We start from the raw sequence: 24,670 nt of genomic DNA, 5'->3' as shown, positions 1-24,670 counted from the left end.
AAGCAGTAATTAAAACATAACTAGAAAACAGTGATGTGGCATCATTCGAAATGAATTGATTGACAAAACCATTAAAAAAGTTGAAATAATAAAAAAGACGTCTAAGAGATACTGCAAAACATATACCTCTGGGGTCTCCGTGGACCTCAGTCAGTAGGATGAGGGCTAAATGTCTTTGAATGTTTTGAATTCCTCCTTCCACTTTGATACTTTATTCTTCTGGAAGGCTTTAATATTCTTGACTGGTATTGCGACATTTCCTTAGGTGCAAGACATGATCTGAGCCACATCAATGGTGTGTGATGTGTCAAACAGCAGATCAGGAAGCGTCTACAGACGGCTTCAATCACAGCATCTTGACAGCTTCACATCAGTTCAAAAGTGGGGATGTTACCACAGATCATAGCTAGCCCGCTGCGACAGGGGAAAACCAACTAAAATCCAGCGTGATCGGGTTAGTCTCAGGCCAACAGAGTAAGAACAAAGACAGATGGCAAAGGAGTGGCACCATATTTTATCCTATCTGCATTTTGCCAACAGCTGATTTGTTTTCACACCAACAGCATTCACAGTGTGCCACGTGCCCCGAGCATGCTTTTCTGCAAGCACACATGCAAACACACACACACACACATATATGCACAGATAACTCCTTTCACATAAGGACACTCAGTCAGAATCAATCAGTGAAACCTGACATTAGTCACAGCTCTGTTCTCGTCCTTTTTACTTTTGTGATTGAGGTGGCCGAGGACAGACGTGCCAGACGCCAAACCATCCCACTGCCACACTGAACGATGATGACAGATGAATACCTGCAAGTGACAATCAAAGTGCTCCCTCATCATCACAAATCCAATTTGGGCGATAGACCTTTGCACCCCTCCTCCCGCCAAACACGTACCCATCCTCTGCCGAGTTCATACAAGTCCCCCCCCCAGCATTAAATTCAAGCTTCAAGCTGTCACATCGAGCCTGCAAACGTGATGCTAATGTGAGAGTGTGACTTGTAAGATTTGTTCAGTTGAGACTTGACGTCAGTCGCTGGCAGCCTGCCTCTGTGCTAATATTTGAGATGAGTCAATTAGCGGATGTGACAGAGGAAAGGATTAGCAACAGGTGTTTCTGCTGATATGCAAAGGTAGTGTACATTCAAAAAGGAAGGAGGACACTGTGTTCTTGATTTTTCTCTAGCAGTAATCTCATTTCTGATTCTTTTTCTTCTCATCTTTTTCTTGTTTTTCTGACTCTCACTTTCCTCCCTCCATGCTCTCGTCTTCCTTTTCTCATTCGTTTCCATATATTTCTTTTCTTCTCTTGTGCTTTCTTTTTTCATTTCCTTTCCTTTTCTTTTTACCTCTCATCTTTACCTTTGCTTTCCTTTCTGCCTTTGTCATTTTCTATCCTTTCTTTTAATCTTTGCTTTACCTTCCTTTACTTTCATCCCTTGACCGCCCTTTCCCTTTTTCTGGGTTATGACCTTTCCAACCTGCTTTTTTCTCTCATCTTCTGCCTGTCCTGCTGTTCTTCCCTTTCCTTTCCACCTCAGGGAGTGGTGGCTGCAGAGAAGACCAGAGGCGGTCAGCTCCTCGAGGAGCCAAAGATGTTGCCTTTCCGAGCGAACACCTTCAGCCTGCAGGTGTCCATCCAGGATGTTCCCCAGTTTCTATGGAGCATCAAACCCTTTACCACATGTCAGGTAACCACAGCAGGAAGTGACAAAACATGAACTGAAAACATATACTGTATGTAAGTGGTAATTTGCAAGTTTGTTCCCTCGAGCTAATTAGTGCGGTGTTTCTGCAAATTCTGCTCCTCCCAGGGTTGATTTATTAAGCAGCAGTCTGAGGAGTGTTTATACCTGTTTTTCCTGTTAATGAATTTTAGGGATTATCTAGTTGGCTTTAATTACTGTACTGTTGGATCTGGTAACCACGTTGTAAGATGCTTATTGAGGGAACTTTATTGTCGTTCACTTTTCATTAACATTAGTAACATTAGCACTTAACATTTAATTAAGATCAACAGTATATACGAGGTCCATATTATGGCCTCGTTTAAATTTTTTAAGCTGACGTTATGAAAAAGAATTTTTATGTAGATGACATTATGACATTTTGTGTGTGTAAATTTAAATCGCCTTTTGAGATTACTTAAATATTATCTGTGAATATTATTTCAATTTTGTTGTTTCTTTTTAAAAAATGTTTTAACACAAGCAGCATTTCTCACTACTTGACATTACTTCAGGCAGCAGCAAGTAATTGTTACTTAGCTGTCAGAATTAGCTTATCTTTTCTTTTTGTATAGAATATTTCTTTATACTTATTGGTTACCCACTTTTACTCACAAAGACAGTATCAGTTTGCACACTCCAGTTTTTGGTACCATCAGCTGATTCACTGTTGGTGTCACAGCTTTGCTGTTATAACTTGAAGGTAATTAAAAAAATAAAATGGTTATTTTCTACATTATAGAAAAAACAACTGAACAAAACAATAAAACAGATTTTTGAAACAAAAAATGGTCTGCTAGAATGAAAATAAAGAGGACCCTACATAGGTGTTAGGTGTAGTAGACAACAGTCAATGAGCTGACAAATCATCTATAATCGGCTCATGGCCATCCAGGATTAGACTGATATTTGGTCCAAATAAAAATTAAAACTAATAAAAATGAACATTTGTAAACACATTTTGATATGACTGTCATGTAAAAATACATCTACATTTAAATATAAGGGAACAAAGAAATTCATATTGACTGTTACTTTCGCCACAAAATAGTTCAAATTAATCAAAATAAACTTTTTTATGCTTAAAAAAGGGAATCTTTCTTTTTTTGTTATAAACAAAATGACATTTAATACCTAAGCAGACAACTGACTCATTACTCCAGTAATATTTATACACAATAATACATTGCACAATTTTAGTGAAATAAGGTTTATTATTTTCTTACCTCCCCATAAGTTGTCAAGGCTACATTTTTAAATGTTATTAAATGATTGTGATGTTCTGCTTTTTATTGGTTGCCATTTGGGTTTCAGTGTGAGCTCATTTATTTTAGAGAGATATTGTTATAGGGGAAATAATTCTACTGTATAATCATTTTCATCTATTTCTCTGAGTATGGAATCCATTAGACATAATGGATTTGTATAATTTTCCTATTTTGTAAGTAAGAAACATCTGAATATAAAATGCTTTCATTTATAAATCATAGGGAACTGAAGACATCCTGCAGTCCTTTTGACATTTTGCCAGTCAGGTCCAAACAAACCTTTCAGATTTTGGTTTATGTGAACAGCCTGTTAAGTTTTCTTTGTGTTCAGCCTGGCTTAGGCTGCAGCTCAGCTAATCTCTTTCTTGTCTAATCAGTTTAGGTGTTCTGATCTATAATACATACATCAGTCCTAGGTAAAGCATATTTTTACATCTTTGTGACCTTAGAGAGAAATTCAGACAATTAAAATTTTTTCAAGTGATGTCATGCTTTAAAACTAGCTGCACAACCTCTTTGTAGTTCCTGGATTTGACCTGCATGGCCAATGTGAAGTAAATGGTAAATGGACTGATTCTTTACTCAAAGCATTTTACACAACATGTCTCATTCCCCCATTCATGCCCATTCATACAAGCACGTTTCCCTACATCCAGGGATCGAACGACCAACCTTTCAATTAGTAGATGACCTGCTCTCTGCAGTCATTGTGTGAAATGTACATCACCATCAGCTGCTGAGCCCTGGTGGGGTCGGTGTCCTTAGTTCCATTGTTTTGGTGCAGATGCACTAAGCTGTCACTGCCTGAATAATAAGCTTGGTTGTTACTACTGAGAAGTGTTGCTAATGTGTGTTAAAGGCTTTCACCTAGTTGTAAAAGGATGTCGGTAAAATTCAGCTGAGGAGCCACAGCTGCCTTTTATTATGTCCCTGGACCCTTAAGGTCCACCCACAGTGCTGACAGTCCAAATGGAAGTGCCTGAAATCTGTATTCTTTTTGATGGCGAACAAAGGGAATAAAAAAGAAAAGTCCATGGGAAAAACAATCTTGATCTTGATAATGTCATATTAAAAGTAAGGTTCATGTTGCTATTTTTTAATTAGTCATTATTAGATTCATAAAGGAAGGTAAACCATGATATGCTCATGTATTAACAACAAAAATAATTAATGGGAGGATAGGGTCAGGACTGAAAACTTGGTATAAAAATCAGTGCCATATCAAACATGTGGGTCTATGTGTTGTGGGGAACCCTTGGAAAATGGGGAAGCTACTGACAGTACTGTGATATGGTTGCATTGACATGACAGCACAATTTTGATGGGCCCTCAGAGGGTTGGTGCAAACCCAAGGCCCTCTTTAAGCTATGCCCCCATATATAATAAGACACTCACAGCAGAAAATTATTAATTTAGGCTCTATAACGTTCCAATTACGTTTGTTTTTGGTCTTTCTGCACCATTTTGTCTTTTAAACTGCTCTTTTAGTGTGACTTCTGCTGTAAAGTGGCTTACAGGCACCCACTCTCTCTCTTTCACACATGGACCATGAAGAAGGATGTGAGCAGTGATTAATAGCTCTGTGTTTGCTTTGCTTTCAGGGCCATTAAGAGCAAACTGTATTAGATCAGTGGCCTCTGTTTGTGTACCTGTTGTCCTCACTGTAACACCGCTGTGACTTAAAGATGTAAATACAGGGTGAAAGCGCTTCAAAGACACCTACCCTCTGCACCGCCTTATTTATGAAGGCCTCAGGACGGCAGGCAGCGCCAACCTGCTTCGCCCGAGCAGGTGCAGAATAATAGCAGAGCATCGAGCCATACATCAAGTCAGCTAAAGAGCATCCCAGCTTTTCTACGTCCATCACCCCCCCCCCCCATCCTGTTCGCCTATGCTTCCAGATTCCATTATCTTCTGTCGTGAGCCTCACTGGGCAGCCCAGATCAAAGCCACATGTGCTAAGTCTGCCACACAGACAGGTCACTTTGCAAGATGCAGATATGGCCGAGATGGAGTTGAACAGAGGTCAAGGACATTTCCTCAAAGATGTGCCTCCTCCACTGAAATTAATTATACATCAAAGGCAAACTTCTTCGTCTGCACCTAATTCGTCCGTACAGTAGACTGCTTACAGCACAGCTGCTTCTGTTATCAGAGTAACTCTGCTGGGATTCAGGCTCTATTTGCAAATCTTATCATGACTACTTCTTTGTCTCTTTAACAGTTGTTATTTCCATGCATAAATACATCAAACCCTGGAATCACTGAAACTTCAAAGCCCACTCTTACCTTTTATCCTGCCTCATGTAAGTGGCTGTGTATGTGATGGTGTGGCCACGTGTAGAACAGTGCCCCAAATCATCTCATTTCGATGTGGCACTGAAAGTGTTTTACAGATCTCTCCGACCAGAGTCAAGGTTTGTGAGAGCAAATGAGAAGTGGAAGAATGCATTCCAATCGTGCATGCAAATCCCTAAAAACAGTTTAAAGAATGAAAAGATAAAGTACAACTTTTCAAGTTAGTAAGTAGTGGTTTAATTATAACCCAGGTTTTTGTAGCTGTCGTTCCAGCTTTCAGAGTCTATTCAGTTCTAGTATCTTGTTTTTTAAAGTGCAGTTCAGACTTTCATCTCCGTGACCTTTGACACAGACAATTCAGGAATTTCACAAATACTTCATCTGCATTTGATTCAACAGAAAAGAAAATTTAATTCAGTCAGTACTCAAATCAGTTTAGCACATATCAAGAAATCAGCAACAGTTAATTTTCACAGTTCAGCGTGTAATCACAACTTTGAGATACAATCTAGTATAATGGTTTATTCCTACCACACAAAGTCTGAATCAACATGCTTAATTCTGGAGTGTCATACCAACCCTCTACATGGCTGTGAATCCTCTCTGTGCTCCTTGTCTTTCCCTGGAAGCTCCATATTCAACATCCTTCTTCTGTACATGTGCAAACTATCTCAACCTTGCCTCTCTAACTTTGTCTCTAAACCACGGAAAACAAAAATCTTAACGCCTTCAGCGCTTGGCTTTTTGCTTGTGTCACAGTCTCCAAACCCTGCATTATAGTAGCACTCACTACCACCTTATGACTCAATTAGAGTTCTGTGTTGAATCTTTGTCGACTCTTCAACATAGCCCACAAAAGTGACCAGCATCATTGCCAACAGTCACACTTGTGGGTGGTGCATTATGTGTTAATTACCATGTGGTAGTGTCCGGGTGCTTTATACACAGTGTCAGCCACGATAAAAACAAATAAAATGCTGGGACACTCTTTATTGTGATCTTCTTCTTGGGGAGTTTTTTGGATGCAAACACTCTCTTCACTCTTCCACCTGCTCCCTACTTTCACTACAGATCACAATGTCATCTGCAAACATCATAGTTCAAAAAGACTCCTGCCTGACCTCATCAGCCTGTCCAACACCACTGAAAACAAGAAGGGGGTCAAAAAGAGCCAATCCCTGATGTAATCCTATGTGTTGCTTATGCAAGTTGTGCAAAAATATAAATGCAAATACAAATGGCTGTAGAGCTCCCAGCCCAACCTCACTGGCCACATTATGCTTGACAGGAGGTGAATGACAAGCCAACACAACACCAAAGCAAACCACACATGAGCGGGCATGACAACACTTTTGGTGCATGGTAACCTGCTAAACAGTGAGCTCAGCAAGCAAAAGCTTTCAATTCGAGCTGCACTCTGCAGTGGTGGTGGAATCACCTTGTTTACTACAACATTCATTCATGTCGCCTGTTCATGCATGTAGTTCAACAAATCTTTTTTTAAAATTAAAAAAAAAAAACAGCTGCAGAGACAAAAGTTGAACACAAGTCATATCAGAGAATCTAATATAAAATTGATTATAATCCATTGTCCCCAAAAACTGGCCTTTCTGTTGCTCGTACAAATCTCCTATTCATTCTCACCTTTACCAGCAAGTGGCGCTGTGGTTACTGTGATTTCCTGTTGCTGATACACTTAAACAAAAGGTAAAATGGCAAAAATCTTTTATAACACGAAACACTCCAAAAGCACAAATCCCCGTCAAGGCCACTCACTCTCTGGGAAGTATTTACTTTTAAGGGAATAACATTGGTTTTTATGCACTTTAAGACATTTCTAGTGCAGTAAAAACAAGTGCAAAGGCTTTTCCTATTTACCCTGTTGAAGCCAATTTTAATATACTTTATTTTTTTATGAATATGCTTTATGTATTGCATCCATTTTATTGTTTAGTAAATCATTTAAATCTTTAGCAATAAATAATTTTTTTTTACACAGTTCATTTAATTTTTTCAAAAACATGTACTTATGCATTGATGTGTATTCTAACTGTTATAACCTGTTATTGTAATGTACATAACAAAGCCATAATAAAGTAATATGATATTTAGAGTCCCCATATATCATTCCCTTTATGTCTATATGTTCTCAGTACAAACAATGGCAGTGAGAAACAGAGTTTTAAATAGCTCTATATAGCAGCATTATTACTTTGACCTTTAGATTAATCCAGAGGTTCCCAAAGTGTGGGAACCTCTTCCCAAACCTGCTAACATTATGGACAGGTTTTTGATGGGGCGCCCACACAAACGCAAAGCAGGAGATGAAGCACCGCTAAATATGTTTCCAAACCAACTTCCTTCCAAGCCAAATATGGTGAAGCATATCTTCACCTGCACAAGTGCCAAGGCAGGATTGGTTTTCCCTGCGTCGGGAGCACACGCTGGGCTCTCCAAATCACGGACAAACAATATCCCACATTCTAGATTTTTAGTTAACAAACACTTCTTGTAATGACTAACTACTCCTGACATTTTGGAGATGTTAGCTCTTTATACAGTAAAGTTACAGTGGGATACAAATAACATCAGGCTGATCCTGCCACGATTTGGTCCCCCTGTCCAAATCACGGACAAACAGTATCCCACAGTTGTTTATGTTTTTGAACCCATTTTGCACAGAGAGGCATTTTTTGAAAAATGTATTGATAGCAATGTTGAATATTATTACCCAGGAAAAAAACAACTACACGTAAAATAATCACACCGTGACGCCGCTGCCTTTCTAAATGGAAGGATAGTAACTGTGTTTGTATATGTAAGCCTGTAAAACCTGCAGATAGTCAGATTAACAGTATTTTGCCTCTGACATTCTGCAATTAATCTCATGTAAACAATAACGTGGCGCACAGCGTGATGTGAAAAAAGGCACATACCTTGACATTGTTTGACGAACTGTATTCCTCGTCCACACGTAAACGCAAAAAAGGAGTTTTACAAAATCTCCATATTCGTTGATTTGAAACGCTGTTTACGTGTGGACGAAAGGCCCAAACGCATTGAAACAGCTGCATTTTCAAAAATACCCGTGTAGGTTTGGACGTAGCTTAAAGAGTTAGTAGTTTATTTTATTACTACCTGATTTTATTGCAGTTTACTTGTATTTGCTTAATTGTTTACTAAATGTTTGAGGTGGGAAATGAACCGCATTGAAGTTTGAAAACAAAATATGGGTGTGTGTGGTGGGAGGATGTGTTTGCGTGGTAGAGGGGCGAGAAAAATTTTCTTGTAAAACAAAGGGGGCCTAGCAAAAAAAGTTTGGGAACCACTGGATTAATCTATTGACTTTACAGGAGAGGTTAAATCTGACATGTTGTATTACAATCTTATACAGTATGTTCTACGCGTTGACAATACACAGCACACTTAACATAAGAATCATAGTTTCTAAGTTACAAGGCTTCTTGTCAATTTTAGACCAATGAATCATTGAGTTGACCTTGATGACCTTGGTGGATGTAAGCCATATTTTAATGAATTGTTAACATGCCTCCACTCTATACTCCTACAAAGTTTAATGAGAATTCATTCAAAACTTTTTGAGCTGTTGTGTTTATAGACTGAATGATAACACACACACACATACAGGTACTCCTACAGTCCAAAGGTTAGGTTAACTGGTGATTTTAAATTACCCATAGGTGTGAATGGTTGTCTGTCTCTATGTGTTAGCCCTGCAATAGAGTAGTGAGGGTGTACCCTACCTCTCGCCCTATGGTAGCTGGAATAGGCTCCAGCTCCTTTGTGACCCTGAATTGGATAAACAGGAGAGATAAATTACAACTGTTTATATTTGTACACTTCATCAACTATACAATATCACTTGGTTTTATATTAACATAATGTATAATTTGGGTTAGGTCATATTGACCATTGAGTGTGATGTCGCTGATCTATTCTCTCTCTTTTCCCTCCTCAGGAATTCTCCTTCCCCCAAGTGTGGTGCAGCAACCAGCAGCCCCTGTACTGTGCCTTCTCTCTGGAGAGATACAGCCCTGTCACCGCCCAGCTCTCCTGCAAAATCAGCGTGCGCCAGGTCAAAGGCCATGAGCAGATTCTGCAGGTCTATACGGCTGTGGCCGAGGTGAGGCTCTGAAGCTGTGGGGAGGGTGTTTCACTTTTTTCACTCAACCTTTTTGTAACCTTCCTGGAGTGTGTACACCAGAGCAGGACCAGCTCTCCTGAGCTTGAGCTGTGTATTAATAGAGCGAGGAGAGCACTCTTCCTTCCCTTCTTTCCAAAAACAAGATCCAGCTGTTTGGTGCATTTGCTCTGTGTTTTTTTAACCTCTGTTTGTCCAAGAGGACGCATGTTCCGGCAAATAGCCGCCTTCACGTTCACATACACCAACACCTGGGAGCTGCCTGCTGTAACAACAGCTTTCTATCAGCTGCTGAACAGCTCCACCGGAGCAGCTAGGAGTCAGGAATACTCACTCAAGAGCACCTTGGCAGTTGCTGTTAAGGCAGAAGAGAGTGCTGCTCATTGATTTCACCCAACTGCTTTTTCCACAACCAGTCACAAATGCGCTTGTCCTACCTCAAGGCCACCAGTACTAATAAAAGTCACAGTCAGACGTGAAATATTATTTACAATGACTTTTTATGGTTTGATTAAATTTTGCCTTGATGATTAGTGGAGTTTGTCAGACAGGAAGAAGAAAAAAAAGCTTTTATAGGTGTGATGTGTTGAATTCAAAACATCAGCGGTTTCAGTTTGGTAAATACAGCAAACAGGCGTTTCCAGAGGTCTGCAGCATGTTTTACAATGCGGGGCCACCATGTTGAACGGATATCATTGAAAACAGCTTTACCACTTCTTTGCACCAGAGCGAACCATACTCAATCCATCCAAATCTTGCTACATTATCTCAGGATTGCCGAAAGTCTGTAAAAAGACATAGATGTTATAATGTTACTCCAACTATATGCTGTTAGACCTAAATGGAAGGAGAGGACTCAATGATATTATATTAGTAACAGAGCTCAAACAGCACACTGCTTTCCTTTTAAATCGCTTGCCTATATTAGGTTAATGAGTAAACTGGTTTTGTGAAAGATCCAGTTAAAAAGAATACCAACTGAACGTTGCTTATGAGCTCTCTCTCACAGGGCAATCAATCCTGCTTTTCCCCCAAAGGTTTCATAACTGCTGCCACAAGTAATTTCATGGTTAAGGCTTGTCTACTGCACTTTTAACATCCATCCATTCGCTTCCGCTTATCCTTTTCAGGGTCGCGGGGGGGCGCTGGGGCCTATCCCAGCTGTCATAGGGGGAGAGGCAGGGTACACCCTGGACAGGTCGCCAGTCTGTCGCAGGGCCAACACACAGGGACAGACAACCATTCGCACTCACATTCACTCCTAGTGACAATTTGGATTATCCAATTAACCTATCCCCACAAGCTGCATGTCTTTGGACGGTGGGAGGAAGCCGGAGTACCCGGAGGGAACCCACGCAGACACGGGGAGAACATGCAAATTCCACACAGAAAGACCCCAGCCTGATGGTGGAATTGAACTCAGGACCTTCTTGCTGTGCGGCAACAGTGCTAACCACCGTGCCACCGTGCTGCCCACGTTTAACATATTTAAAAAAATTTCAGGACTTCCACATTAAATTTGACTTGATTTAAATTAGTTTTAATTACTTTAAACGCAGCAGTGACACCTATCCTCAGATTCTTAGAAACTGACCAATAAAATAAAAATTACAGAATCCTCGTTTTTCTTCCTGTTGGCTTCCAAGTGTTTTAAAGCCATTTTACTATTCTCTAAGCTTTAGTATTGTGATAAAAAAAAAAACATATTAACTGTCCATGATCATGATTAATCACATGCTGTTTTATGTTACGGTGCTCGTATCTTGACTCGACTTTGTGATAACTAACTTTGTGTGCTATGTTAGTAATGCTGGCTTGCATCCACATTTGAACCAGTGCAGGCAACTCTTCCACTGGGCATGTGCAGAAGACACACAAAGAAGAAAACAGCGCACAGCAAGATTTTAACGTGTTTTATTTATAGATCACAATCCAGCAATATGTTTCAAGTTATGACCTCAGCACTCACTGAGCAGAAACCAGACTGTGAACTCAGTAAGGCATTCTTGTGTCAGTGTGCTGTCTTCTTCCTCTTCGTCTTCTTCTCCAAGTTTAGTTCACAGAGGCAGTCAAATGCAGCACTACTGCCCCCTGTGTTATGACAGCATTTTTTTCACACCTCCATCCATTTTATTTGGATGGACGCAACTTTTATTCTGTTTTGGTAAAAAAAAAATTTTTTTATTAAATCTGAAATCTTGGTATGGTCAAATGAAAATGAGAATGAGGCCACAGAAAACTGATACTCCTTAAACTGTCCACATGTAGGCTTAAAAGATGGTTTTCATGGTTTGATCCACAGGCCACAGGAATCCACAGATTGAGAAGTACCCCCATACACCAATCACTTTTGTCTCATTGGCTTACAGTCTGTTTACTGATCTTTTAATGTGTAAAAATATTGTCCGAAGGGTCCTGACCCAGTAAACCTCAACTATTTGCAGAGTTGCAAATCCTCTCTGGCCCTGGTCTGATTAGTCTGCTTCTGTTCTGTTCCTCCAGACCGAAAAGGAGTCAGTTCCATTTTTTATGCAGACAGACTGCACCATCACGTCCCAGACGGGGCCCAAGGCCTTCAAAATCCCCCTGTCCATCCGCCAGAGGATCTGTGCCACCTTCGACACTGCCAACGCCAAGGGCAAGGACTGGCAACTCTTAGCCCAAAAGCTCCACTTAGATCGGTGAGTGTATGATGTGCATCCTCTTTGAGGCCGCATGATCTGTGTGTGTGTGTGTGTGTGTGTGTGTGTGTGTGTGTGTGTGTGTGTGTGTGTGTGTGTGTGTGCCCTCTGTAATGAACACAGGCTGATGACCAGAGATGGGTAATCCGATTAGTTTTCAAGTAAAGCGTGGAAGTACTGACCTTACTTTGAGTTTGATTCCGTAAAAAGTGACAAAAACATTAGCGTCCACTGTTCACTGCGTGGGAAGAAAACTTATTTTTACAGTGAAAAAAACCCTAAACTTCCGAGCAAGCACCGAGTACGCTGCCTTGGAATGGGCAATTCACAGAGAAACTTGCGGATTCTTCCACCCACCGATGCGGCACACCTGCACCAGGGCAAACATCCGCCCGCCCCCACTCCTGCTAAACAGGTGAAAATAGAGCAACACGACTGCTGAGTCTTTGATTTCATTTATTTTCTGCTGTGTTTTACTTGCATCTATTTGAAAGACTGAGTGTAAACACAAAAACCTATTTTATTTTATGTGCTGGAATGTGCAGAAAATAATTTAAATGTTAAACAAATTTCTTCCAGTCAGAGAATGTTGCATATAATTTAATGTTTGCTTGATGCATAAAGTTAAAAGATTAAAACTGATAAAAAAAAAATTTAAAAAGAGAATTTTTCCATTTGATTACATTTTATATGATGGATTATGCAGAAAAAGTAGAATTGGGCTGAAAGATCTATCGCTTTATCACCTATTCAGGTTGTAAATCATGTTTTTAAAAAGTAACTAAGTAACTAATAACTAATTACTTTTGAAAATAAGTAATCAGTAAAGTAATGGGATTACTTTTGGGGGGAAGTAATCAGTAATTAGTTACTGATTACTTTTTTCAAGTAACTTGACCAACACTGCTGATGACAGTGATAAGACTCCTGTGGGTGTTGATAAGCTGCTGAATGTAGCTTCAGGTTGCTCATGCTCCCTGAGCATCAAGAGAGACGGCTGATTGTTTAACTGTATGGCACGTGGTGTAACTGACTGTGGGATGCTGTGGAACATCATACACACTCTGACACCTACATCCACTCTACTTTTGAAACATAAACAGTGCGAAATCCAGTGAGCCTCCAACATTTCTGTCACTCTGACCACTTACTTCTTAGCTGATTTTTTTCTTCTCCCAAACACAAATATGCATTTTTGATGAGACGCTGCACTCTTATTTCCCTGGCCCAGTTGTTGTCTTTGCTTGGCCTTAGCTGGTGTCAGCTATGATCTCCTGTTAAGTGCATGATTCATGAGATGCTGCTATCTAAGAGTCTTTTGGGATTTCTAAATTATCCAGATAAGCTTTCCTCTCCAAGTTGGGCAGCTTTGAACTGAGCCTGATGTGACCAATCGTTGCAGTTTTTTTGTGCTGCTTGCTGTTGTGTCTCTTGTGAAGAACCACACAGCGGCAGTGAAACACTGCCCCCAGCTGGACTCCCTGCTCAGTGAGACACAAAGGCATTGTACTGTATTGGCATGGCAACAAGCTTTAGTTTTCCTTTCCTTTGGCAGAAGCTGAGAATGAAATATAAAGCAAACTCTGTTCAGTGGTAATCACTTGCGGTGGTAATTTATTCTTAAAGGGTCGAACTTTTCATTCTAGGTACATGGAAAAGCAGATGGTTGTGTTTACTGCAGCGAGACACTCTTTAGTTCTATTAATTTACAGTTAGCACTCAGTATTCTGATTTTCTAAGAGTCAAATAAAGGGGATTCAATGACCCAAATGGGTTTAATATTAGGATTTTAAACGATCAATTTTGGGGCCATTATAGGTAACTATTGTTTTTTAGTGGATTCCATAACCAGGGTCCTAAAACAGTGGTTTCAGAACCACAAGATGAAACTAAGTTGAATTAACCTGATATACAGGGAAAATAAACAAAAAGAATTTACTGAGGTTATTGGCCAAGGTTTAACTGTTTTATTATATGCAATTGATTGGTTTGATTCTGCATGTGCCAGAAGTCCCTCAGAAGTGTGTGATCAAGCTCGTGACCAGGGTTCTTCTGAACTCTGCTGAGGCTCCTTTTTGGTAAATTATTAAATTAATAAATGATTAAACTGCCAATATGTCTTGTGTCTTCGGACTTCAACCATCCAATCCAATAAACAGCACCGAACAGGAGCCAATAGCAGAATAAGCTGTTTAGCAGTGGCAGAGATAATGTTGCAAGTTTTTCATTGATGCAACCCACATACTCAGGTCTGCTGCTCAACCCACAAATACATCCTCCTTACAAGTCTGGCACTATTTGAGGGAAATAAGCTGGCTTTCCAACAGTATCAGATTTCTTGGCAAGAAGCATTGTTACAACAAAGAAATAATCAACCAAACACAAATGTTCTTATTTTTTGTCCCAAGTTTACTTGGCAGCTTCTGGTGGCTAGGGAAAATTCAGTGTTTTCCACTCAGGTGTGAGCAGTTGCTGGCAGTCACTGTGAAATTAATCACCGTAGCCCCAGTCATGCAGGCCTAAATTGGTGTTTTTGTATTAAAACACAACCATAAAGTGTAAGAGCAGTTGGAATGACCATGTAAAATTTTTGTCTTGGTCATTTTCATCAACATATTACGTGCACTGTATTTGCATTCAGATTTTGAAACATTTAAATAAAAGATGATGTCATCTGCAAAGGAAAACATCACTTAAATGTAAACCTGGGAGCCAAAAGGAGAACAAACAGGCAACCTGGGGGAGAGGGAGGGGGAATAATTGGGAACAGATGGAGCTAATTAACAGAGGTGAAAACAATCAAGGCGGGGTAGTCATTACTGCAGTGGAGGGAAAACAGACAAGGACAGGAAGTAAAAACAGCAAAAGGTCTACAGTTATCAAAATAAGAGAAGAAGTCACAACAAAGACAAATAAAAGTAGACACAGCCCGACAGGACAAAATGCAAAGAAACTAACAAAAGATGAAAAACATTGATGGTAAATCACAGGTTTGAACTCAGCATTTTATGACAGGCCACGATGGATTTCTCAGAGTACTCTGTAGAGTAGCACGGATACGGGTTCTTCTTGCCATTTCTTAAAAATTCACCTTAAATAATGTGTAAATGCACAGTCAGCTAACAATAAACAAATCAAAGATTTGCAGCAATGACCGTTATGAAATACCTTGTAATGGTCTGCTGTCCCTTGAACAGGGGTGGGCAACATGAGAAACTGGGACGAATTAGCTGAACACAGGTCTGTTCATTAGTACCTATATTTATTTACAAACTACTAATAGAGTGGATGTTGGGAAACAGGGAGAGTATAAATCCTCCCTTTTCTGACATTTGAAAAATTTAACCCACACTGTGCTACTTCCTGCCTTTTTCAATTACTGTATATAATGATATTAAGATTTATGCTTATGTTTCATACTTTTGTTCTTATCGCTTTTCAGTAGCTGTTTAGTGGTTGAGCTTTTTTTTATTTCCATTAAGTTTTTGCTCTCTGTAACTCTACACACAGTGTTTCTGTTTCTACTTCCATTTGTTTTTTGCACTTCTTAGTGCACCGTGGAAAAGGCACAAGAATTTCTGTCAAGATAAGAACTCTATTAATCCTATCTCTACCTAAAAATGTCAACATTTTACCAATATTTAATCAGCAGTGCCAGAAACAACTGTGCATGTTTTTGCCAAAGTTAAAGACTTCAAACTTTGTACAAAGCAAATAGACTGCTTCTAGTATACTGCTGCACTTTTCTACTCTACTTGAGCACTCAAAGCATTTTATACAACACGCCTCATTTACTCTTACACACCCATTCATACAAGTACAAACAAGTGAGAACATTCACACTCTAATAAACACATCGGAGAGTGTGAAGGTTAGTATCTTAATACTTTGCTTAAGATCACAGCATCTTGCCCAAGGATACTTTGGCATGCAGACTGAAGAACAATGGAAGAAATCTATTTGGGTTGGAACACCGGGGCTCAAGTCAGATTTGATGCCTGAGGTGGAAATACATGTGGCCATCACTGAGACAGGCCCTTAATGTGGGTTTGTTAAACTTCATCACTGAGAATGCTTGTTCACATATGAAAGTAGATCCGAGAGAACCAACATCTTCTGGATCATGTCTCCTTATGTGTGGATGTGAGTTCTCCTTTTTGAGAGAAGAATACAGGTACAGCAGTTATACTGACTTAAACAACACCTCCTGGTGTTTAAAACAATGCAAAAGTACCAATTTTCAGTTCCAGGTTTACTTTATCTTGCATCATTTCAAAAGTTCAACATTTTGCCTGACTTGGACAACCATCGGCTGAAATGGGCTATATCACGGACATCACAGAGCCAAGGAGAAAAAGTCAAAATTGTCCGCTTTAGTATTCAACTGAAGCTCCAACTTTCCCAAACTGTCCTTGATCCATCTTATTATGGTTCACCTGGAGAGGGGCATATTCCAAATGTTTTTTTTTCTCAGGGCGTATTAGTGCAGCAGAGTCCATCAAACACTCTTTGACAATCTCCCCATCAGAGAACGAGTTATAGTTGTTTTTGTGAATTTGTGAAATCACAAAGCTACTCTTGGCAGCTTCATCTTTCGATGTGTATAACGTGGTCAAAGGTCCTTGTTGCTTTTTCTGCTTTGCCAGCAAAGGTTCAGATGTCCGTTCCAGCTCTGGATCAGTCAAGTTTTTGTATTCCTCAATTCAAACTGTAAACCTTAAACACAGCTTTAAAGTGGACAGCTTTACCTCTGACGTCAGTAAATAAATACTCAGACGTCCACATGAGTTACTCTTTTTTTAATGTGATCTCACGTCTTTTGAGGCTGTACTCTCACATCTGTCATAAACGTGGGTTCCAGTGCATTTGCAGTGAAGCTCCATTCACAGGCATACGTAATGTAGAAAAATAGCAGTCACTTTAAAATTAATAGCAGCCAGCTGACTTGTGATTTCCCACAAAATTGCAAAAAACAGTAAGCGGAGTTTAGTTGAAGACTGTTTAAGACCCCACTGAAGTCACGCGCACAATGCCCAGGTGTGCCCTTCTAGGAACAGATTTCATTGTGAAATAAAATATGATTTGAAATACATGTCACATTGCTTTGAAATTTCCAGTTTCATGTTCTCAATAGCTGGTAAACGACATGAAGCCGGAACAGTAGATACAGAAGATCTTTCTTACAGAGTTCATTTCTAACTTTTTTAAGGCTCTTTAAAAGTTCAAAATGCTGCTGTGCCTTCACTCTAGTCTCGCTCGTTAGCTGCTAACCTTTACTGTCCAAAACAAGCCTGCAGTGATGAGGGGCAGACAGAGACACAGTTCTAAACGTTGCTTGAAACAGACGTCTTTCTTCTCGTTCTTTAAGGGCAGCAAACACTTTACACAAAAACGGATCACTTTAATGTCAGTGGCACTGCTATAGCCCTGCCAGTCTGGACTAAACTCTTCAAGAAGCTAGTTATTTTAGGTGTATGATAGGGAACAGGGAAAAAGCCTCAGCATTAATTTTTATGGTCACAAGACCAAAAGACTGCATTTAAAGGCTCACCAATCAAGTCTGATAAATTAGAAACTGCTTCGAAAGATCAAAAATGTTTTTCCATGCAAGTTAGGCATCCTCTGCGCATGTTGGTGAGTGGTTTTTGGAGCTTGCTGGTTAAAGTTATTCCTCACTGCTGAAACCAGATCATTTGCTTTGAAGGCAAATGGTCTCAGTTTGTTATTTGCATCACACTATTCACAGTTTCACAACCACAAGTAGTTGCTGAATGTTAACAGACAATTGGGATGTTCTGTACCAACTTTTGCTGCAGCACCATATGCCTCTTCTTTATTCCTCTTACATATACTGCTTCCATATACTGAAAGCACCCTGTATTTCCCAACTGGTTGCCAGCCAGTTAAAGAACACAAATTTTTCCCTAGCTGGTTACTAGGGGGACACTAACTTGTCTTTATTCCTGCATGATTCCTGCACAGCAGCTACTTGCAGCTTTTAAGGAAATACATTTCCCCCCCTAGCAACCAGGTTGCCAGGCAGTCACCAATCAGTCACTAGGTCTATGTGACTGGGGTCTTGGCAAGATTATAGCCTCAGTAACAGTCCAATCCATCATCGCGACATGATTAGCATCTCTGCTGATTCCATCACAGCATTCAAGAAATGTTGTGCTAATTCATGTGTGTGGATACAGTAGGCTTAAAAAAAGAGCTGACGTGAACCTCTACTGTGGGCATGCATCAGCTAGCTGAACCTGAGTAAGTGCTTCTGCAGAACATAATGATCATTTTCCATGATTTTAAAGTTAGGCGGGGTGTGCACAAAAAGGAGAGCAGCAATGATGTAACGACAGAGGAATGTCAGTGAAATTCAAGGATTTGTTGCGCAATCAGGCAAAATACTTGTTAGTAACATGAAGTGGGTGTCTCCCAAGTGAAACCTTTCTCACCATTTGATTGACAGTTGATGGGGCCTTAAATATCTTAGTGTTATGTAGGTGACTGTTACTAGCGACTAACCAATAGGCACACAGTGACAAGCATACAGTTTTATATGTAGATTCTGGTTAACTGGTTGTGCAATGAAAAGTCATATTGTGTAAGGACTCCTGTAGCATGTGTGCACATAGGAAGCAGGCGAACTACCACGAGTGATGGACTAGCAGATTTACACATTTACATTTAAACTTTAAGACCACCTGATAAAGTCATTAAAACATTTGTTTTCTTTTGCAAGTTCCTTGTATGTGGCATCTGTAATTAAACAGTTACTTTCATGTTCCTGTATGTGCTCCTCTACAGAAACCTGGGGTATTTTGCAAAGCAGCGGAGTCCGTCTGCAGTCATACTAAGCCTGTGGGAGGCTCGTCACCAGGACACTTCTGACCTTGACTCTCTAGCCAGTGCCCTGGAGGAGATTGGAAAGATCCACTCCAAAAGTTCCCCCAAGGACCAGGACGAGTGCGAATCTGACTCCATTCACATAGAAGCAAGCAGTCTGTACGGAACAGGCAGACTAACCAGTCAGAATACAGAGGACTGCGCTTCTGAATACACGGGCTGAGAGAGGAGAGAGAGCCAGTAAAAACTGACAGACTGACGTATATATCTGTGTACGCACACAGTCAGTGATGGACAACACACTGCGGCGGTGCAGTAGAAGGTCACGAGGTGAGTAGACGGTGCCAGTGTTCAACACGGCGACCGATCACAACAGGTCGAGGTGAGCTGGCACCTGCTGTGGATCTGCCCCTCTCTTTTAAGAACCCGTCTGAGGCTGGACTGTAAATCTTTGTCTGCCTTTCCACTCAGTCCTTTCTGTTTGTTTCTAACTTCTTTTAATTTAGGTTGATGTGAATTTATTCCCCTTTGTGTCTGCTATTGTCTGAACCCGCGTTAGAGGAGAAGGGAGCTCCTTTTCCAGCAGTCCACACGCTTGCATATAAGTCTGAATATGCAAATAAGATGATACAACTGTGGCGTAATGTTAGTCACCTATGTTTGATCTGACACTCCCCTTCCCGTGTCAACAAATGAAAAAGGACTTAAAAGCTAGTTTTTCTTTTCTTTTAATGTCCACTGTTATATTTTAATGGGAAGCTCCTGATTGCTTAAATGTTGTGATAGTGAACTTTCAAGGCAGGTATCTTCAAAATCACCTGGTTTTATTTAAAAAAAAAAAAAATCCCAAAACTGAAATTTTAGCACTTATGTGATCATTTATGCAAAAAATAATCATAAATATATCATCCCCAGTTGTACTCGGAAAAAAAGTAAGAAAGAAAACGAACCGTTGGTTGTGGCATAATGTGGCAGAGTGAGATTTCTAACCGTGGCATTACAATTCATTACAGTTGCCTCCTGCGGCAGATAGAGAGGGAGGAAGCTGTAAAACATCATTTCCTGGCACCGCGGAGAGGTCATCGCTACGTCTTATCATCCACTTCCCACCATTAACACCCGTCACACAGACCTCATATCAGGCCCTGACACACCCAGCTGCCCCCATGTCTACCACCCACCCACACAAGTACACAACTCACACACCACACTGACATTTCGCGGCTGTAGAGGTCACATATTTTCATATTATTCAAAAAACAACAAAGGAATACAGACAGTGTCAGACATATATAACATACAGTAACAGTATATAAGGTATATAAATCCTACGCCATGCTGAGGGAATAAGGGAAAATGTCATAGTCATGTGAGGTAATGGTAAGTGAAACTTTTGATGACCTCCAGGTCAGAATAGATTGAAATGTTAACCCCTCATCTTTATATTTGAACACACACTAAGGTTGAAGCTGTCAGAGCTTTAGCTGGTGTTTGTAGAAAAGTGTTTTTGTAATTATTTAAGACTCTTAATTCAAGGTTCAATTAAGTACTTTTTATCTCCAAAAGTTGATTCTGTTCATCTGGACGTAGCGTTTTGTGGGAGAAACGTTTCTGATGAATATATCTGATGTATTTTTTACATCAGATATATTCAAAAACAACACCCAGTGTTCTTGCAGCGGAGAGATTTGTATGAGTGAAATCACAGCGGGTCTCATAACAACCTTCACCTTGCCAGAGAGGTGCATGCTGGGTGAATAAGGCCAAATTATGCAAAATTATATTTTCGCACGTACTCCTGGCAGTCTCTAGCCGTGAACTTTCAGGTTAGAATTTTCTGATATGTGCCACTGAGATTTCTGTCTGCAACCCTGGTGAACGGAATGTCCTTTGCTCTACGCCTAGCAATGAAAAATTCCACCGAGAGTCTCACTAATTTATACTGAAACAGAAGAGTGCCAGCAAGTGACAAGAGTGGAGCTGTAGTGGAAGGTTAGAATAGTTGAATGATGGCAGGAGGGGAAAACAGACCTGAATTTTAACCAAACTAAACACTTATCACACATATCTAAAAGGTTGTTTAAGGTCTTAAGTGACTTTAAGTTATAATATATTACCTAGACTTGTTGGTGAGACTTGTGGGAGCTGTTTTTGTACAACTTTTATAAATCAGACATAAATCTACCCAAAAAACATTTGGCTGATATAAAAACAAAATACAATGAGGTAACACAGAGAGCAGGCGAATGGAACAGCCCAACCGGCACCTATATTGAATTTTTCTGAAAACATCCTGTTGTCAACATTAGCTTATGATTTTACAGTTTTACAGGCCTCACGCTAACTGTATGGAAATCTAACTTTAATTTAACTTTGATAAAAAGTTGGCAAAAGAAAATGTACTTTATTTTGAAAAAACTAATTGCCAGGTTTTGTGTGCTTTTAGACTGTTTGCAGAGGCAGCATTAAAAAGTCAGAGTGGGTGATACATTTTTATTGTTTTATGTAAAATAAAACGTAATGTGGACATGTAGACCAGAAGGTTGGTAATATTGCTATTATCAATATTATACTTAAACAAAACTAAACCTAAAAATAAAACGAGATAAACATTTTTGTTAACTAAAATCAAAATATAAATCTGGACTTGTGAGGGTAAAAATCAAACTAACTGAAATGATTATCTGAAATTTGAAACTAAAAAAGAATCCAGATAAATGCAATATTCTTAGTTTTTATTTGTCAGCTTGATAAAATTTATTATCATAACTTGAAACATTGATAGATTTGGTTTTGGATTTGGATGTCTGTACGAGTCATCTGCTTTCCAAAAACTCTGTGTTTTTATTAGAAAAACTTCTCTTTTTTTTGCTTATCAGCACTGATTTTTCTAAATCATGCCTTTCGCATATACCATACATACAATAATAATTAAAAAGACTGAAACTAATAAAAACTAAACTGGAAAGAACAATGACACAAGTCAGAAATGAAAAAAAAGAAAAAAAGAAAGAAAATACAAAACTACAATATAATCTGGCGATTTTAAGCTAACCTGAATAGCTAATATACAAAAATGTGTGTTTGGTATACTTACAGGTAAGTAGAGTGGAGTTAAGTATGGGTATAATTCAGATGTTTAGCATTTGGTCCCTTAAAACATGTCAGATTTGACCTGTTTCAACTCTTAAATCATTATCAGGACAAAGACACACAGTGTGCAATTTTGAGTGTGCTATAGCTAGGTTTCTATCCAAAAGCAAATTTGAACACAATTTAGAGCGAAGGTAGATTTACTGGGAAGAACACTGTAGCTGAATATTTTAGATGAAAGGTTTTTTGTTTGTTTGTGTTTTTTCCTGTAACATCTTTGAACGCTAATGTGACAATAACCATTAAATGTACTGTAACTGTGTGTTGGTTTTATTTGAAAATAAGCATGCCACTTTCCAGTAAGGCTACATTTCAGCATTCAATCAAATACCAACTCTTCAAATTTTCATTTTCAAGACAGAGAAACAGAAAATGGGTCATTTTTAACCTCTACATTATAATGCATAGTGAAATTTAGTAACAGTAACAGATTTGGATAAAAATGAACAAAATAGAATCTCAGACCAATCCCCAGCATTGACATTCATTGGTATTACTAAAACATACAGAGTTATAGATGTTAGCCTACTCAGAATAATAAAATGTTGGCTATAGATAAACTAAATGACTGAGGCACTATAAATGCTGTTTTTTGTTGTTTATTTATTCAGCCTTTTGTATCAGGAAAAGGAAAACAACGAATTCTTCATTATAACAACTGAACCATTTTCAGCTCTTTATCGCCCTGTCTTTAGCAAGTACAAAATTGGTCTGATGCAACAAGTGAAGATCAACCACTGCCACTGTTATACAACAACACAACAGGCAATACTATATTGCTTACATTACTGTAACTAAATAATAACCAAATCAATTATTATTTGACAAAGTTACAGATATACTAACTGGGAAAACACTGGGATTCAGCCCCTAAAAATCAAAAACTAGCTGATCTCCTGTTCATGCTGGGTACAACTAATAGCAGTTCCACACAGCAGTCTAAGAATAGCAGAAGAGAAGACTAACCAAATGATTTTTATGGTCCAGGTGCTGATACTTTTTGATCAAGGTACATAGACAGTTCCCTACCTGTGAATCTAGTCCGTCAGCATTTTTCATCTAAGTTCAATTTTCTTGACTATTTTTGCAACAAAGAGAGGGAAACAAACTCTTGCTCGGTGGTTCATCACAACTTATATGGTCACCTGGAATACACCGCTGGCACTGTACATGTGAAAGGTTACATCCATCCGCTTTTATTTCCCTGCATCATTTCTATGCATTTGTAATCAGTTTCAATTCATTTATTCTGTAATTGAAGCTTGTGAAGTGAAGAATATGAAAGGTAATCTTTTGTTTGTCTTTTTTTTATCTTTTAATTGTGACTAACTGGAGTTTGCTTTTCATTCCTACAAGTGGAGTGTCAGAAAAGGAAACGTGTGCTTTTGTAATGCTTAGCGGTGGCTTATGTCGCATCAAGAGCATCTTGTCTGTGTGGTACACACAAGCAAACTCAACGTGCACCTTCATCCTGGATGTGTATCAGCTGTGTCTACTGTATCCCATTGACACGTTGAAATTCAGTTCTTTGATAAGTGAGCTCATACACACTCTTACACAAACATATTTTCACTGTGTATAATGCTTTGGTGTAAGACTAACCCTGTTTCATGAGACAAAACCTTCACTGTTGCATCCATGACTTCCCGTCACCTGAGTTGGTTGGTCCGATGCTCTTTCCTGCTTCACGCATGGCCTTCGGCTTCATATCACTATTCTTGTGCCTTGTTTAACTACTGTAAATGGTGAATGTTTGTAAAGTACAGATGGGGATAAAAAAAAAAAAGAACAATTAATCATACTGACTTACATTAAAGATATAAGTTGAAAAAAGTATTTAAGATTATAATAATGAATAGGCTGCAGAGCTTTTCTAGTGCTGAACAGCTATGTTTGGTAATGCCAGGGCAGCTTTGCGGTATACTGTATCTATAATTATGGACATTTTGGATGTTTTCTGTACAGTAGAATTTGCAAATGTATATGCAGCCTTTTGGAAATAAATGTACAGTTGAAAGATCAACTTGTCTCAAGTTATTTTTCATTTTCCGTTGGCTAATGCACATGGGATGATTCAACACACTGGGGGGTTGGTGGGTGACAGTAATACCCTCCTCTCTAGGGGACTGTAGTTGTGATGAAAATGAAGGGGTTGTGCTTGCAGGCATTGCTTTATTTTTTGTTGATGTAACCAAACTGAAACAAGCAGTCTACGAGGTGCCGGGGGGAAAATGTCAGATTTGTATTCTCTAAAGTGTTCAGTTTGAGTGTACATGTTTATTCAGGAGAATATAGTTTGGCTTTCGTATTTACTTATTTATTTATTTATTTTATCCCCAGCGACATCGCGGGTCAGAGTCTGTAACATGTAGTATTTGCTGAGTTGTGGGCTCTGCACCAAATGTGTCATCTGCACTGTTTTAGGTTTGTGGAGCTGAAAAGGCTGACAAATGACAATCACGATGTAGCCATGTCCAAAGGCTTTTCACCTGTTGAACTCTCAAAATGATTCTAAATAGCATGAATATTG

The 24,670-nt window shown here is 39.3% G+C and overlaps 1 protein-coding gene across 2 annotated transcripts in view; it reads left to right on the top strand.

The window, feature by feature from the left end:
- LOC146562113 (netrin receptor UNC5D-like) overlaps positions 1-24,163 on the top strand; it is a 300,501-nt gene extending 276,338 nt beyond the window's left edge. For both annotated transcript variants that reach the window (XM_085293595.1, XM_085293593.1), the window contains 4 exons: positions 1,550-1,699; positions 9,281-9,445; positions 11,966-12,144; positions 18,949-24,163. In XM_085293595.1, coding sequence (XP_085149721.1) covers positions 1,550-1,699; positions 9,281-9,445; positions 11,966-12,144; positions 18,949-19,210 — 756 coding nt within the window. In that variant the 3' untranslated portion in view covers positions 19,211-24,163. The remainder of the gene's footprint in view (positions 1-1,549; positions 1,700-9,280; positions 9,446-11,965; positions 12,145-18,948) is intronic.
- Positions 24,164-24,670: the final 507 nt, after the last annotated feature.

This window comes from Mchenga conophoros, linkage group LG12 (genome assembly GCF_057382185.1).
Source record: "Mchenga conophoros isolate Kocher_MC1m ecotype Shallow Benthic linkage group LG12, M_conophoros_male_GT1.1, whole genome shotgun sequence".
NCBI lineage: Eukaryota > Metazoa > Chordata > Actinopteri > Cichliformes > Cichlidae > Mchenga > Mchenga conophoros.
Note: the sequence above shows the minus strand (reverse complement) of the source record. Positions and strands in the feature narration are given on the sequence as shown.